The following is a 17,149-nucleotide window of genomic DNA, read 5'->3' as shown; positions in this document are numbered from 1 at the left end:
TTCACTGTGGCATTGCATAGATCCTATGAAGCAAAGCAACTTACTTTGTGTGCTGACTGAATGATAACTTCCAATAATATAAACGACTTTGTAAGTTTTTATTCATAACCTCAATATTTTGCATTCCCCACCATGCATAAAGTTTTGCAATAGTAATGCACAAGAGCTAAGTTTCACGAAATGGACAAGCCAGAGCATATTATGACAATAGAAGGCATTGTTCTGAGGACCAATTATTTGCAAATGAATAGCTATTTGTAAAATTATGAAAATTATATCATTGTGAAAATTAGATCGCTCATGGTAACAACCAATCTTTTCAGAGCTGTCGATTTTTTTTTGTTATAGCTCTATCTGTAAGAAGCAAAGCATTTACTGAGAAAGGAATAGTTAGCATTCACTGATATGTAGTATAGAGCTCTGACTGTTTCCTTTGCGTAACTGGTTATTAATGGGTTTAGATATTATTGCTTGCAAATTCAACACAGATCCTGCAATCCGTAAACTTTTGACACTGGTTGTATGTCAGAGGACATAAACTACCAAATCCTGCCGCGGTTGCTCAGTGGATCATCGCATTTTGCTACTGAGCACACAGTTGCAAATTCAAGTGCTGCGCATGCTTGCTCTGACAGGAGAAGGCACACCTACAAAGGAAGGAAATCGCCACTTGAAAAAGAGCCACAGGGAACTGGTCTACCTGGAGGTAGTACTGGAGGCTGTCCAAAAGGTGCGCCATCTCTGCACGCAGCTGCATCATGCGCCGCATCAGGGGACAGCCCTGCAGGGGTCCCGTGCGTGCCACCTTACACTGGAGCACCCAGCACTCCTGGAGGAGGGTCTGGGCCCGCTGCAAGCCAAACAGCAGCCGGAACAGCCGGGAGTACCTGCGAGACAGCCAACTGTGCTGATGCCGCCACTTGTGTCGTCCTGCTCTGCTCTGCTGTCCTCTTCGTCACGCTGTTTCAAGATGCAGGCTTCACACCAACTGAGCCAGCTCTTATGAAACACTGCTAAGATATTTTGTTACAGAGCACCGTGGGAGATGCATACCAATGAAAATAAGAATACCAATGTCATTTCAAGTTTGCTTGTGCTGAATATACCACCTGTTCTTTTTTGGTATGAATCGATTTCTTTAAAAACGGTTTGTGACAAATAGTGCTCTTCTTGCCTTTTCAGGTGCACTTCTGGAATAGGCAGAAATTACCTGCGTAAGGTACCACTATGTTTTTGTGGGTAATTAAAAAAGGTTCACTAAGTGAAATTCTTGATTATTCTCTTTAGGGTACATACTGCAATCGGAAAATTGAAGCTGAGTTGTCGTTTGCTTAGCAGAAATTATAAGATGCACTACTTTCGAGATATCTGGCCTTAAAGTGTGCTACAAAATACACTGGCATTCCAGTCAAGTTTCCCAAAAGTGTGCATCAAGCACTTTGGAACAATGTGACCTGGAATACTAATGAACTTTTTAGGGAAATTTGGGGACAGTTGTTTTGAAAGCAGCGCTAGTTTTAGGGTTTCCGCTACACAAACATGACTTCACTACTACTCGATTTCAATTTTGCAATTGTAACATGCATCCTACAGTAAATAATTAAAAGGCTAATTCGTGAATTTTTTAAGCTAGCCACCTGGACATTTCGATTTGTCATGCAAGTAATCTCTGCTTCTTTAGGTAATACATTTGAACAGATTGAATTGCACTATATACTTCCTGCGATATAAAGAAACTTGTTCGAAGTAATAAAGCACATCGCGTACATGTGCGAAAGGGCATTAGAAATCCATTTGTACTGTTGGACGTTCAGCTTCATAAAGATGTTGTGGATACGTGGGAGCTAAACGACAGTTCTCACACGGCGATATATTAAAAATCTGCAGTGGACAAAATAGCAACCTCCACAAAGTGCCACAGATAAGTATTACAGTACTTTTTGTACTGATCTAATACAACTTTATTTTTTATCTCTACCCTCTCCTTTTTTTTTTCACTATGTAACTATTCATGCTACAGACACAGTTAAAAACAATTTAATGCAGTTCTCACAAAACAAAAGGAAGTGAAAAGGCTCTTGCTTTAAAGTGGCCATCTGTAAAACTAATGTGACACAGAGCTCATTTGCCAAACTGCCCTTACCAGTGTTTTCCACAGGACTTACTTTGACATGGTAGCTGGAGTGAAGAACACATGCAGAGGCGTCTTCACCTTGTAGCTCAGGCCTATTGTTTCCCATCCAGCCAAAGGTGGTTGACTGCTGTCCTGTGCTGCAGAAAAGACATTCCACTATCATTTAATGTGATGAGCAGTCTGCACTTTCGTCTGTCAAGCAGATTCGACTTACAATAACTCTCCTGTAAAAAATGGACGCAGCCTGAAATCAGTGAGAAAGAAACTTGGCATAGGACAAACCAAGATGTATGCCCTGAAAGATAAGCAGTCTCGAAGATATGATTATGAAATCATAAGCAATCTCGAAGATATAGTAAAAGAAGCGGAAGAATTCTATACTGACCTGTACAATACCCAGAGGAGTCAGGATACCTCCATTAGAAACAGTAATGAACAGGATACAGAGACTCCTCCTAAAGCTAGCGATGAGGTCAGAAGGGCCTTGCAAGACGTGAAACGAGGAAGAGCAGCAGGAGAAGATGGAATAACAGTCGATTTAATCAAAGATGGAGGAGACATAATGCTTAGAAAACTGGCGGATCTTTATACGAAGTTTCTATTGACTGCAAGGGTCCCAGAAACTAGAAGAATGCAAACATTATACTAATCCACAGGAAGACGAAGAAGACGAAGAACCTGCTGCTAGCCTGTCTGAGTAGCTCTGCCTACATTTATCGTTATTTTCTGGTAATATTACTGATCAGAACGGTTCAAGACGTCTGTCGACTCGAAAAGGTACCTTCCGTATCGGAGACCGACGGGTGCTGCGCCACCCGCCGCCTCACAAGGTGCTAGAAGGAACCAAGCTGGCAGCGACGAGCACCCCGCCATGAACTCCCAAGGGCTGACACCGGGTCAGAAACGCCAGCTGGTTTGTACAAGCCAGCCTGACTGCAAGCGACAAGACACTGGTGAATCTGAAGACGAGTCAACTATCATCGATGACGACAACGTGGCGAACGCTTCAGACCTCGACATGGACGAGGGTGGTTTCCGAATTGTGCGCCATCGTAAAGACAGGGCGGAGGGCATTCCAGTGTTAATCACTGCAACATCCGAAAGAGATGATTTAAGGCAAGTAAACCCTATTGTCCTGTATTCTCAGCTTGAGACGATTCTCGGTGGAGCACCAGTGAAGAGCCACTTCACAGCACAGGGAGCACTGCTCTTAAATGTAGAGACAGAAGGACAAGCCAACGTCCTTCTAGCGACCAAGAATATCGGTGGCATAGTCATATCTGCCCGTGTCCCACACAGTTATATGAAAAACACGTGCATTGTTAGAGGAGTCCCTAAATGGTACTCGGATGAGGAGCTGCTCACCTACCTGAGACCTCAGGGAGTATTCCATGCAAGAAGAATCATCCGTCGGGTCCAAACCTCGTCATCTGAATGGGAGTCAAGGCGCACTAACTCGGTGGTTCTCACATTTGCTCCAAATTCTGAACGCCCGGAGAAGATCAACCTTGGTTTCACCAGACACGAGCTTGTCGACTACGTGGAGACACCACCACGCTGTTTTAAGTGTCAGCGCTTCGGACATATCGCTAAGTACTGTCGTGGGGAACAGAGGTGCAAGCGCTGTGGGGGACCTCATGACTTTAAGACGTGTGCAAGTAAAGACAACTTTGTGTGTGCAAATTGCGGCGGTGACCATCCTGCTAGCTACGGTCGATGCCCGGCGCGGACAGCTGCTCAGCGAAGAAATAAGATGTTTGTTCTGGGTCCAAAGAGTGCAAGCGCACCATCAAACACGCAGAAGACGTCCAGAGCGCCACAACTAACTGGTTTGGAAACAGAGTACGCATCTCATTTCCCGCGTCTCACACCGATAAACGAAGTTATTGAGTCAACGCAAACGGTCACAGCGGCTGAGAAACCTGTTCGAAAAGAGTCCGAAAAGCGCACCTACGCGGCCGCAGTAAACCGACCTCAAGTACCACTTGGCAACAGTCAGCAGGAAAACTGCCAGCATGTGATACGCGCTTTGTTCACGGCACTACGGTCCCACGTCGCGAAGATGCCTGCTAGTTCAACGAAGGATATGCTGGAAGCAGTGCTGGCTCTTGAGTCAGTAATACTCTGCTCTACTTCCACATACACTCAGTAGCATAATGGCAATGTTTCGCCCACTTGGTCAATTCCGTCGTCCAAAAGTGCCCTTAATAATGCAATGGAACTGCGCCGGTATTCTACAGCGTCTTTCTGAACTCAGCCTTTTCCTTCGAGACATACCTATACCAATTCTAGCCCTCTCGGAGGCCGGTCTCCCAAATGGAAGGACGATCCCAGGGTATATCAGACATGGAAATCCGAGTATAACATCATTTGCAAATGGAAGTGCGATGATATACATCAGGCGAGAAATACCTCACGTCACCTTACCAGTGCAAGACCTTTGTTCTACCTTCTTGGAAGTCACCGCTGTGCAAGTGTGCCTAGGAAAACGAAAACTCAGTGTGGTGTCGGTGTATATAAGTCCGCGCAGGAAGGTCTCCATGGAGTCATTCATAAAGGACCTTTGCATTCGTTGCCCCTCTCCTATAATAATCTGTGGGGACTTTAACGCACATCATTCGCTTTGGGGAGATAAGACTGCAGATTCCCGAGGCAAGGAACTAGTCACAGCCGCGGAAGCTGCTGACTTGTGTATCGCGAACGATGGCAAACCGACTTTCTTCAGACCACCAGATTCATGGAGTGCCATAGACCTCGTGATCCATTCTACAGACCTTGTCGTATCGTCAACAACGGCCCCAGACAGGATGGGCAGTGACCACTTTCCGATCTTCACCAACATCACCGGATTTCACACTGCTGGGCGACAATTCTGTGCTGTGACCCGCTGGGACACATACAGAGAAGCGTTGGACGAATCCCCTGGTGAGCTGTTCGCAGATATGCTGCGGAGCAAAAGAGTGGCTACCTCAATGTTGAAACTGCCAGATCATTTCCCTACTCCTGATTTGAAACTAAAGAACCTCTGCGCAGCGCGTAGGAGAGCGGAGCGAAAACTAATGAGAAAAACGGGAAATCCATCTGCGAAAACTGAATACAACAGGATAAACGCTGTCATCCGTCGTCACACAAAAAGATTAAGACGAGTTCAATAGGCTGCTTTCTGTGAGAGTTTATCGGCGTTTACTCCCATGACAAGGATATGGGGAGTAATGAATAGCCTATCCGGAAAGATTCGCCTACACAGGCCATTCGAAGCACTTGCTTTAAAACAAGGAAAAGATTTGCAAACCCTTGCAGAAGATTTTGCAGACGTATACACATCTGGCAGATCAGCAGGAGTATCGAACCCTCTGTTATCTGAAGCATTCCATACCATGGATACGCCGTTCACCTTTCGTGAGTTGGATTTGGCGCTTAGCAAATTAAGAAGACGCTGTGCTGTGGGTCCCGATTCGATCAGCAATCAGATGCTGACAAATCTGCCATATGAACGAAAACGAGCACTTCTGGACATATTTAATCACGTCTGGAGCACAGGAGAGATCCCGGAAGCGTGGAAGACAGCATGGGTGGTGCCAGTGCTCAAGTCCGGAAAGGATCCTGCAAACCTCACCTCATATCGGCCAGTATCGCTAACATCATGCGTATCAAAGTTGATGGAAAGACTAATATGTACGAGGTTAACATGGTATCTTGAGCAAGGAAATAGACTGCCATCATGTATGACCGGATTTCGTCCACGGTTGAGTGCCCAGGACAGTGTCTTGGATCTACTAAGCCATATCGAGCACCATCGCGTAGACGGCCTTTCCACACTCGCCATCTTTATGGACGTTGCCAAGGCATACGACTGTGTGCTTCATACAGGCATCATCAACGGACTCCGAGCCATGGGCGTCTCGGGAAATGCTCTTCGATTCGTCCATGAATTTCTCAGTGATCGATATGTACAAGTTAAGCTGGGAAGTATAATGAGTGTCAAGCGACGCATTTCCCTCGGCGTCCCACAAGGAAGTGTCCTATCCCCCTTGCTTTTTAACGTTGCCATGGCCAGCCTTTCAGATGCCCTGAAAGTAGGTCGGACGGCAGTTAGAATGTCCATCTACGCAGATGACATCTGCATTTGGATCTCGGGGTACCAACACAAACGTTTGGCCCGGATAGCCCAGGCCGCAATCTCCACTATCGATCGCCACTTATCGACGCTTGGCCTATCCTTATCAGCAGAAAAATCAGCCTTCATGCTTTTCCCGGGAGTGAGACGCAAGTCAACACGTCTGACGCTGAATATCAGAGGGCATTCAATTCTTCGTGCAACTCATGTTCGATTCCTGGGCGTCACCATCGACAACAATCTACTATGGCGTGGTGCGGTCGAAAGTGTTGTGGCTGCATCAGTGCAAAGAATCAACGCACTTCGTCGATTGGCAGGTGTTCGTTGGGGAAACAATCCTATATCCATGCTTAAACTGAACGCTGCACTGATAACAAGCCGCATTCTCTATCAGCTCCCTCTGATATCACCGTCATCGAGTCAATTCGAGCGCTTGGAGGCAGTGCACAGAAAGGGACTTCGCTTGGCGATGGGAGTTCCAACGGCGGCTTCAAACAAGAAAGTCACTAATGAGGCAGAGTCTCTTCCACTCCGTCTCTTGGCATCTCAGGCCTTGCTGACGCAGCTATTAAGGCTGGGCGAGTCACGCGCAGGCACGGCGCTTCTCCGGCGGCTAAGATCAAGAACTCGCTCACATTTCCATGCGGCGCTGAACACCTTCCGATTTTTAGGATTGGAATGGCCTAAACGAAGTCGCCTTGACCCGCCATGGTCTTTTCCGGATGTTACCTGCAGCCTCAATGTACCCCACCTACCGACGAAACGCACCATTTCAACTGCCGAAGCCAAGTTTATTGTGCTGGACCACTTGAGCGCTGTGTTTCAAAGCCATCTACAAGTGTACACAGACGGTTCGGTGTGCGCACAAACAGATAGCTGTGCAGCGGCATTCTGCATACCATCCCTTGGTGTGTCATGGTCTGGCCGACTGGATCGCGTAGTTTCCTCTACAACAGTAGAAAGCGCCGCAATCACCGCGGCTTTGCGGAAACTACGTGCCTTTTCTGCACGCGATGTCGTGGTGCTGACGGATTCCAAGTCAGCATTACAAAGATTACATCGGGGCCTACCTCTAGAGAAATTTACAAGGCAGTCTCTGGCACTGATTGACGACCTAACGAGCAAAGGATTTAACATAACGTTTCAGTGGATTCCATCACACGTAGGAATTGATGGAAACGAGGAAGCTGACGCCCTTGCACGCCTAGCGCTGACATGTGTCCCAAAAGTGAAAGCTCCAAAAGCTTTTCAAAACCCTAAGGATGCAATCCGCCTTCACTTTAGACAGATGCACAAGAATCCACACGAATCCTGTGTGACTCATGGATTTACACGCGAACAAGCGACGCTTTTATACCGCATCAGGACCGACTCCGCACACACCCCAGCTTGGTTATTCAAGACTGGACTTCGCGCTTCCCCACTCTGTGTTTTCTGTGGTGACATTGGTGACATCGAACATTTTTGGCTATGCCCACAGTTTGACACAGAAAGAAAAGCATTGGTCGACAACCTGCAAAAAAGCGGTCTCACTCACAGGACCTTTGAAGACGTTGTTTTCCCCGGAGGGCCCGCGGCATTCAGGAAGAGAGCGCAACGACTGCTGATAGCCTTCCTGCGAGACACGGGGCTCATCGACACCTGGTGACACACCCCCTGATCTCCACTCGAAGGAGGATCAGGCGGAACAATTGCCGGCTATGTATGCTAGGCTAACCCCGCCTGCTTCAACATCACCACCACCACCACCACCACCCTACTAATCCACAAAAAGGGAGACATTAAAGAATTGAAAAATTATAGGCCCATTAGCTTACTCCCAGTATTATATAAAATATTTACCAAGTAATCTCCTATAGAATAAGGGCAACACTGGACTTTAGTCAACCAAGGAAACAGGCTGGCTTCAGGAAGAGGTACTCTACAATTGATCACATCTATGTCATTAATCAGGTTATCGAGTAATCCACAGAGTATAATAAGTCTCCCTATATGGCTTTCATAGGTTACGAAAAGGCATCTGTTTCAGTAGAGATACCAGCAGTCATAGAGGCATTACATAATCAAGGACTACAGAACGCTTACGTAAATACCTTGGAAAATATCTACAGCTACTTTAATTCTACACAAGAAAAGCAGGGAGATACCAATAAAGAAAGGGGTCAGACAGGGAAACACAATCTCTACAATACTATTCACTGCATGCTTGGAAGAAGTGTTCAAGCTATTAAACTGGGAAGGCTTAGAAGTAAGAATTGATGGCGAATATCTCAGCAACCTTCAGTTTGCCGATTACATTGTTCTATTCAGCAACTATGCGGATGAGTTACAACAAATGATTGAGCACCTTAACAGAGAGTGTAAGAGTGGGGTTGAAGATTAATATGCAGAAGACAAAGATAATGAAGAATAGCCGGGCAAAGGAACAATAGTTCAGGATTGCGAGACAGCCTTTAGAGTCTGTGAAGGAGTACGTTGACCTAGGTCAATTAATAACAGGGAACTCTGATCATGAGAAGGAAATTCATAGAAAAATAAAAGTGGGTTGGATCGCATACGGCAGACATTGTCAGCTTCTGACTGGAAGCTTACCATTGTTAGATACGGGCCCTTTTCCTGGCATCCTTCGAGTTCACCAAACCACATCGAATCGCCGTTTCACCTAATTAAGGTGCGCAGAAGTGCATCTACCTCGTTCCCGAGGCGCAGCACGCCCAGACAAGTTGGTGACCCCTGCCCACCTAGTGCGCCGCACGTGGAGCTATTGTCCCACTGCTGGACTCTTCCCGAAAGTGCAACGAGAGCCTGGCACGGTTCCAGGTAACCTGGGTCTCGAGCAAAGCTGCTTTGCAGCTCGGAAAGGTCGCACGAAAACAACCCGTCTCCTCCCGCTGAGCGCTTGCAAACCCTGAGGGAACGCCGGCTGTAACTCACCGTGAAGTCTTCGGAGCCAAACCATCTGCTGACTGTGACGGCAGTTGTTGACCTGGAGGTAATACCAGTGGCAAGTCAACCCCCAGACAGTAAAGCCCATGGAGCGACCCCCTGAGCCGAATGTGACTGCACTTGCACAGGCGATTGCCATTGGCCGAAAATGACGACATCTGAGCGGGCTCAACGATTGACCGAAAATGACGACACCTGAGCAGGCTCGACGATTGGCCGAAAAGGACACGACCCCGAGACACCGAAGGGGTTAAAAGCCAGAGACAGGGAGCAGAGAGGAGCATTCCTTCATTCATTCATCTGTTTCTGGCTTCTTGCCACGGGCTGCAGCATCCGATTTGCTGCCAGCCATCAATGACTTTATAAATGTTAATTACTATGTGTTCTTACTGTAAATAATGTAAATAACCCTCCAGTTTTCATCTAAAAATCCTCCTCAATGTCGGCCAACTCCTGCACTCAACGGCAAGATCCAATAACTGGGGGACAGTGGTTGGAATTGTCTTCCAGATCCAATACCATTATCATTGAAAAGGAAAGTGTACAATCAGTGTATTTTACAACTGCTGACATATGGGGCAGATAGTTGGAGACTGACAAAGAAGCTTAAGAACAAGTTAAGGATTGCGCAAGGAGCAATGGAATGAAGATTGCTAGACATAATGTTAAGAGACAGAAAGAGAGCGGTTTGGATCAGAGCAAAAACGGGTATAGACGATATTCTAATAGACATCAAGAGAAAAAAATGTAGCTGGGCAGGTTGTGTAATGCGCCGGTTAGATAACCGTTGGACCATTAGGGTTACAGAATGGATACCAAGAGAAGGGACACGCAATCGAGGACGACAGAAGACTAGGTGGAGCGATGAAATTAGGAAATTCGCGGGCGCTAGTTGGAATCGGTTGGCATAGGACAGGGGTAATTGGAGATCGCAGGGAGAGGGCTTCGTCCTGCAGTGGACATAAAACAGGCTGATGCTGCTGCTGATGATGAACCCTCCTGCCATAAAGATGTGAAAGTTCTTCTCTATTTAAAAGTAAACTGGAAAGCAAAACCTTCTATGCAATAATAGACTGCCATAAAACACAGGTGCACTGTTAAATTGAGAACCTCACTGGTATTCAGTACAACACAACATCACTAATTGTTTAGCTTCAAAGGGAGAAATGCACTTGATTGTATTCCATAGATACTCTATTGATAAAAAAATATTTTCCAGGTCTTCATATACTAGAACAAAGCTGCAATCAGGGCTAGCTGGCATACTAATTTGGAATTCCCTTAAATTAGAGAACACCCTATCGTATATCTTGATTTCTATGAACCTAAGTTACTCATAGCTTGCTACATTATTATGCAATGCTAGCAGACTCCTGAGCCTATACAGCAACTGTTTTCTTCCCCAAAATTTATAATAATTACTTATTTTTGTTTTCTGATATTCGATTCGATATTCAGCCTTTTTCCTTGATTCGATTCAATTCTAAATCTACTATTCGGTATTCACACACCCTTAGTGCTAAATGCTCACTTCCGATGGGCTCTGCAGCTGGGCCAGTCTCTAGGCTTAGGCTTAGTGTAGCGAGATGACAGCAAGATGAGTTAGTCTCACAAGAGTTTTCATTTAGGTTCTTTTACACTAGTAGCCACAATGGTGCATGCTAGTACAAGTGGTACGTGCAGACCTTGTCGTGAGCACAAAAGGGTCCACATGATTCTGCTCAATGTCCAGTGACTGCGCACTGCAGCTGAACCCAGTATTGCAAAAAGCCTGCACTAAACAGCAGTGTGTGTTTCAGAAAGTGCGACAAGTGTGCAACACTCTTAATCCCGTTTCACGTAAATTCCTGTAAGTGTAATATTTTTACAAATATGTTCCACCTATTTAGTGTAATTATGTGGAACAAGATTAAATGTGACAGAGTAGCATTGGCAAGAAGCTCTATTGAAAAGTAAGTAGAACGCTTCTGCAATGTGTTAAAACTTACTTAGCAAAACCTATGTGGAAGGAGATTAAGAGCGCTCGTGCTGTCTGCTTCTAGTCTCTGTCTATGTCACTTTGCGCTACAATTCAAGATCATGTTACCGTACCAACTCGTCCAACTCTCTATCCTTTTGCATTGAGAGTGTACATTGGGAATTGCCTGTTCTGCCACTCAATATTTTGTAGAACACTTCTGCAATTTGTTAAAACTTACTTAGAGAAACCTATGTGAAATGAGATTAAGCATTGTCTGTTCTGCCACTCAATATTTTATAGAACATGTACTTAGTGAAACCTATATGGAAGGAGATTAAGAGTGTACATTGGGCATTACCTGTTTTGTCACTCAATAGTTTGTGTGTCATGGAGGTGACAATGTTAAGGTTTCAGTGTGTTGCAATCAGAGGAGATTAGAAGAGGCAAATGGATGCATGAGTACATTTTTGCAGATCAAATTATATTGATTCTCCAGGCTCGCCCTCTCTGTTTTGGAGATGACACAGCAAAGCAGAGTAGTGCTTTTCTGTGTGTGTATTGTGATTCCCCCGTACTCTGATCGCAGGTCATCCCGCTTGTGACTCACACAGTGAAGGCCCAACTGTGATGCGGAATTGTTCAGCAAGGTTCTCATCTTCTGACTGGAGCAGACTGCAGGCCTGCTGGAAGATGACGTTTACATCTGAAGAAAAAAAAGACACATCAAAATTATCTAACAATGTTACTCACTCTACCTAATTGCAGAACTGCAGATGAGGAAAATTAAGTTTTTTTTGTCTGCTTCACTCCTGGTGCAGCTGACAGCACTTTCATTAACTGTCTTTGTTAGTGAGTTTAATTTAATCCTACTGCAGTTGTGGGGGTCCCAAAGATTGGCGTACATGCCTTTTGCATTCTTATACTGGCATAAACAGATGCTTTTTGGTCTTCACAGGTAGTCCTTTTTTTCGCCCTAATGACATAGCACACAAATTACATTAAATAGTGCCGAGAGAAGTTGCAGTGAAAATGTAAAATACCATATCTGCACGAATATAATGAATTTTTCTTCCCCAAGAATTATCAGTTTGAGAAAGCACCTTACAATTTATACTTGAAACCATGCTGTGAATAAAATGTGCATTTCACTCTCTTGCCTTCTTTCATGGATTAAAATGTGGTGAGCTAAGCCACCGGGCAAACAAGCTTTGCAGAAAAGCCAACCTCTCTACAGCAGGAGGTGCAGGCCTAGGAATAGGGAAAGCGCAATGCAAAGCAACGAAGAGAAATGGAGGTGACAACACATTAGGATTCAGCCCACTATGAATGTTTACCCAAAGGCGTGAAGTCTAATGGCAAGATGTACTACAGTGATATGCGTCCTTGTAGGCACCAGTGTGCGTACATCACAATGTGCCAAAAGGCACTGCACACACTGGTGCTGATGGCATTCCAGATTGGCGGCATGTGTTATTATTGTAGTGTCACTATTTTCATTTTCTGAGTGATTAAGGACATTCCCTCATGTTTTATTGCTACACGCAAGCAGTATTTGTTTGAACGAGGCGCATGGGCGCCATCACTCGAGAAAACAGGGGAAAGAACGAACCGGGCTCGGCGTGGTGAATCTAACCAGTCAGCGCTGCAACCGCTGTTGTAAATATAACCTGTAAATAGTTGCTCGTCTTACTGACTCGTCCTTCGTGTAACATTGTGATGGAGGTGGAACGTTCCCCGTCCTTGCCATGGAGCTCCGAAGCGGCCGCAATGTCGTCTTCTCAGCCATGGCTTCCGATGGAACCACCCTGTCGCCACCTACACCTGCGGCGCCAACCACAACGCATGTTATGGTTCCTAGTCTCCGTAATCCTAGGATATTCTCAGCCCAAAATGACGTTGACGTTGACGACTGGCTCAGCATGTATGAGCGTTTTAGCCAAAGCCACCACTGGGACCCTACCATCATGCTTGCCAATGTGATCTTTTATCTGGACAAGACACCACGTGTCTGCTTTCGCACCCATGAGATCGAGCTTTCCAGCTGGGACATTGTCAAAGAGCGGCTTCAGGACCTATTTGGCAACCCGTCAGGTCGCCAACAGGCTGCGCGAAAAGAGCTTGCCACCTGTGTCCAGTCGTCGACTGAACCGTATGTTTCCTACATAGAGGAAGTGCTCGCGCTTTGCCGGAAAGTTGACGAGCACATAACTGAGGTTGACAAGGTGGGCCATGTCCTAACAGGCATCGCGGACAATGACTTCAATTTGCTCGTCTATAACGATGTTTCTACCGTTGACGCCATCGTCAAAGAATGCCGCCACTTCGAGGTAGCCAAAAGCCGCCACGACGTCCCACAGTTTTCCCGGCTCCCAAAAACTCCTGCCACGTCCTCTTGCTCCACTCTTACCACCACACGACCATATCAAGAGAATGTCACGTATAGTTTGCCGTGAGATTGAAGCGGCAAGTCCGGCCCCCTTTATCCACGACTCCCTGACGATACCTTTGACCAAGTGGCCCCCGCTATTTCCTTTATTCAAGCAGTTGTGCGGCAAGAAATTGCAAACCTTCGCATCCCTACCGACTGCTCTGTCTCCCGATCTGATTCGGCACCCATTCCCATGTCCACAACCTGTAATGACTAGTATTTGGCTCCCAGCCCATGCAATCCTGCTGAATGGCGAACCCCAGATGACAAACTGATCTGCTTCCGCTGCCACCGCATTGGTCATGTATCCCGCCACTGCCGCACCACCTCGATGCCGCTGTACTGGACCTCGTTCCCTGCTCCTCGCCCATACGCCGACGCTCGCCGTTATTCACCTCGCCGTCTGTACCCTACTTCTGATGCCCCTGACAGCCGCTCCTCCGTGCGATCGCCGTCGCCTCAACGCCATCGCTCCCCGTCACCCCATCCTCGTCGCTTTTCCTCACCAAACCGACGGACGGAAAACTAGGCCATGCAGCTCTTGGAGGTAGTGCTGCATCATGTTCGTCCTGTCCAAATCCTCTGTTGACGCTCCTCACTAACACGCACCTAATTGAAGTAGACGTAGATGGTGTTCCATTGATGGCATTAACTGATACTAGAGCCCAAGTGTCCATAATGAGCGCTAACCTATGTGGTCACCTCAAAAAAGTTCTTACGTCTGCCATCACTCGAGCCGTACGCGTCACTAATGGTGCCCCTGTTGCCCTCAGGGGTATGTGCACTGCTTGCATAGGAATTGCTGACTGTCAAATTCCAGTCCTGCTCACAGTGCTGACCAGTTGCTTTCATTACCTACTCTTCGGGCTCGACTTTCTGACGACGCATTCTGCCCTCATCGACTGCTCCACCATTACGGTGTGCCTCGAGCTTCCGCTTCTGTCAGACGTTAGCCCCGAACAACCGAACACCTTCTGCACTACAGCGTTTGTTCGCTTACCTCCAAAAGCCCTAACCTTCATCAAATTGGCCTCAACGGCAACCTTGCCTGAATGCGACTATGTCGCCGCACCTATTCGTGATGTCCTCCTGGCGTGCGACATCTTTGTGCCACACTCCGTCGTAACCGTTGCCGCTAATCGGATGTGTCTCCCCGTTATCAATTTTGGCTTGACGAAGCATGTGTTACCTGTAGGCATAGCGGTGGCCACGCTCCGGTCAGTGACAGACGACCACGTCACTGCTTTTGCAGCCGACACATCTCCAGATCCTCCTGATTACCCGCAGAATGCCTTGAACCTCGATGGCCCATTATGTCCCATGGTCGCTCCGAACCTCGCACCTGACCAAGCAGCCGCTCTAAATCGCCTTTTGCTTTACTGCCGCGACATATTTGACACTGACAATCGACCACTTGGTCAGACGTCCCTTGTTAAGCATCGGATAAACACTGGTGATGCTGTTCCCATTCACCACCGACCTTATCACATGTCCACAGCAGAGCGGCAAGTTATTCAGCAGGAAGTAAACAAGATGCTCACCAGTGGCATTGTTGAGCCCTCGTCAAGTCCTTGGGCGTCGCCGGTCGTGCTCGTAAAAAAGAAAGGTGGCACATGGCGTATCTGCGTTGATTACCGCCACCTGAACCGAATTTCTAAAAAGGATGTTTACCCTTTACCCTGAATCGACGACACTCTTGATTACCTTCACGGTGCCAAATACTTTTCGTCCATCAACCTTCAATCTGGTTATTGGCAGATTTCCGTCGATGAGCAAGACCAAGAAAAAATCGCTTTCATCACTCCAGATGGCCTCTACCAATTCAAGGTTATGCCGCTCGGTTTATGCAATGCCCCCGCCACGTTCGAACGGATGATCGACTCTCTGCTTCAAGGTTTCAAATGGTCAACTTGCCTTTGTTACCTCGACGACGTCCTTGTGTTTTCTCTTACATTTGAGATGCACCTTGAGCGCATCACAGCTATTCTTGACGTCTTCCGCAAGGCCTGGGCTCCAATTAAACTCATCGAAATGCCACTTCGGGCACTGACAGATTACAGTGCTAGGCCATCTCGTCGATGCTACCGGAGTACAACCCAACCCGGAGAAGGTTCGAGCAGTAACGGCTTTTACTGTAGCTCAGTCTGTCAAAGACGTCTGGAGTTTTGTGGGGCTCTGTTCTTATTTCTGACGGTTCATGAAAGATTTCGCAGCAATCGCTTGACCACTCGCTGAACTTCTGAAGAAAGACGTGCCTTTTATGTGGGGTTTCCCTCAGGCTGATGCATTTTCACATCTTATCACGTTTCTCAACAATCCACCGGTCTTGGCCCACTTGGACCCGTCCGCACCTCCAGAGGTCCGAACCAATGCCAGTGGTTATGGGATTGGCGCCGTCTTATCGCAACGCCAACAGTGACACAACCGTGTTATAGCCTGCGCTAACCAGCTCCTGACAACTGCAGAGCGCAACTATTCGATTACCGAGCGCGAATGTCTTGCTCTTGTTTGGGCTGTTTTTCAAAGTTCCGCTCATATTTATATGGCAAGCTCTTCTCAGTAATCACAGACCATCATGCGCTCTGTTGGCTTTCATAGCTCAAGGATCCTACTGGCCGGCTCGGTCGCTGGGCCCTCCGACTACAAGAATATCCCTACACAGTGACTTACAAGTCGGGATGCCAACACCAGGACGCAGTTTTCCTCTCTCGCTACCCGGTCGAAGACACGACCTCTACTTCTGATACTGACACTGACGCCTGTGTTCTCTCTGTTTTTCCACTGCTCCATGTCACCAACGAGCAGTGCCATGCATATCATCATTGACCGCCTGGAATCGTCACTTGCTGACAGTTCTCTTTGCTTATTCACACTTCAAGATTGCATACTCTTCTGCCACAACATTCATCCCAACGGCCCTGCATTATACTCCTTGTGATCCCTAAACACCTGCACTCAGCTGTTCTCCATGAACTTCACGACCTCCCCACTGCCGGTCACCTGGGTGTGTCACATACCTACGACCGGATCCGCCGACGCTTCTTTTGGCCAGGGCTTGCTTGCTCTGTTTGAAGATACGTAGCTGTGTGTGAGAAATGCCAGCAACGCAAGACACCATCGACGCTCCCTGCTGGTACCTTCAACCACTCGACATTCCCGCGGAACTATTCTTTTGGGTTGGTTTGGACCTACTTGGCCCTTTTCCTCTTTCTACCTCTGGGAACAGGTGGATCGCTGTGGCCACAAATTACAATACGTGCTACGCTATCACCCGAGCGCTTCCTACAAGTTGCGCCACAGATGTCGCCGATTTTCTTCTATGTGACGTGATTTTATTACATGGAGCTCCACGACCCCTTCTCACAGACCATGGCCGGACATTCCTATCAAAAGTTATCGTGGACATCCTGCAGTCCTGAGCCACGAGGCACAAGCTATCCACGTCATACCATCCGCAAGCAAATGGCCTCACGGAGTGTCTCAATCGCACTCTCACAGACATGCTCGCAAAATATGTCTCTTCAGACCATACTGACTGGGACCTCGCTCTACCGTTTATCACAT

At 47.1% G+C, this 17,149-nt stretch overlaps 1 protein-coding gene across 1 annotated transcript in view; it reads right to left on the bottom strand.

Moving 5' to 3' along the window:
* Positions 1–17,149, bottom strand: part of LOC126542443 (gamma-tubulin complex component 4-like) — a 52,943-nt gene that overhangs the window by 10,384 nt on the left and 25,410 nt on the right. Inside the window, exons 9-11 of the mRNA XM_050189514.3 lie at positions 11,765–11,860; positions 2,166–2,271; positions 701–887 (exon numbers count right to left, since the gene is read on the bottom strand). Of these exons, the coding sequence (XP_050045471.2) occupies positions 701–887; positions 2,166–2,271; positions 11,765–11,860 (389 nt within the window). The remainder of the gene's footprint in view (positions 1–700; positions 888–2,165; positions 2,272–11,764; positions 11,861–17,149) is intronic.

This window comes from Dermacentor andersoni, chromosome 2 (assembly GCF_023375885.2).
Source record: "Dermacentor andersoni chromosome 2, qqDerAnde1_hic_scaffold, whole genome shotgun sequence".
Classification (NCBI taxonomy): domain Eukaryota; kingdom Metazoa; phylum Arthropoda; class Arachnida; order Ixodida; family Ixodidae; genus Dermacentor; species Dermacentor andersoni.
The sequence above is the reverse complement of the archived record's forward strand: the minus strand, read 5'-3'. Positions and strand labels throughout refer to the sequence as shown.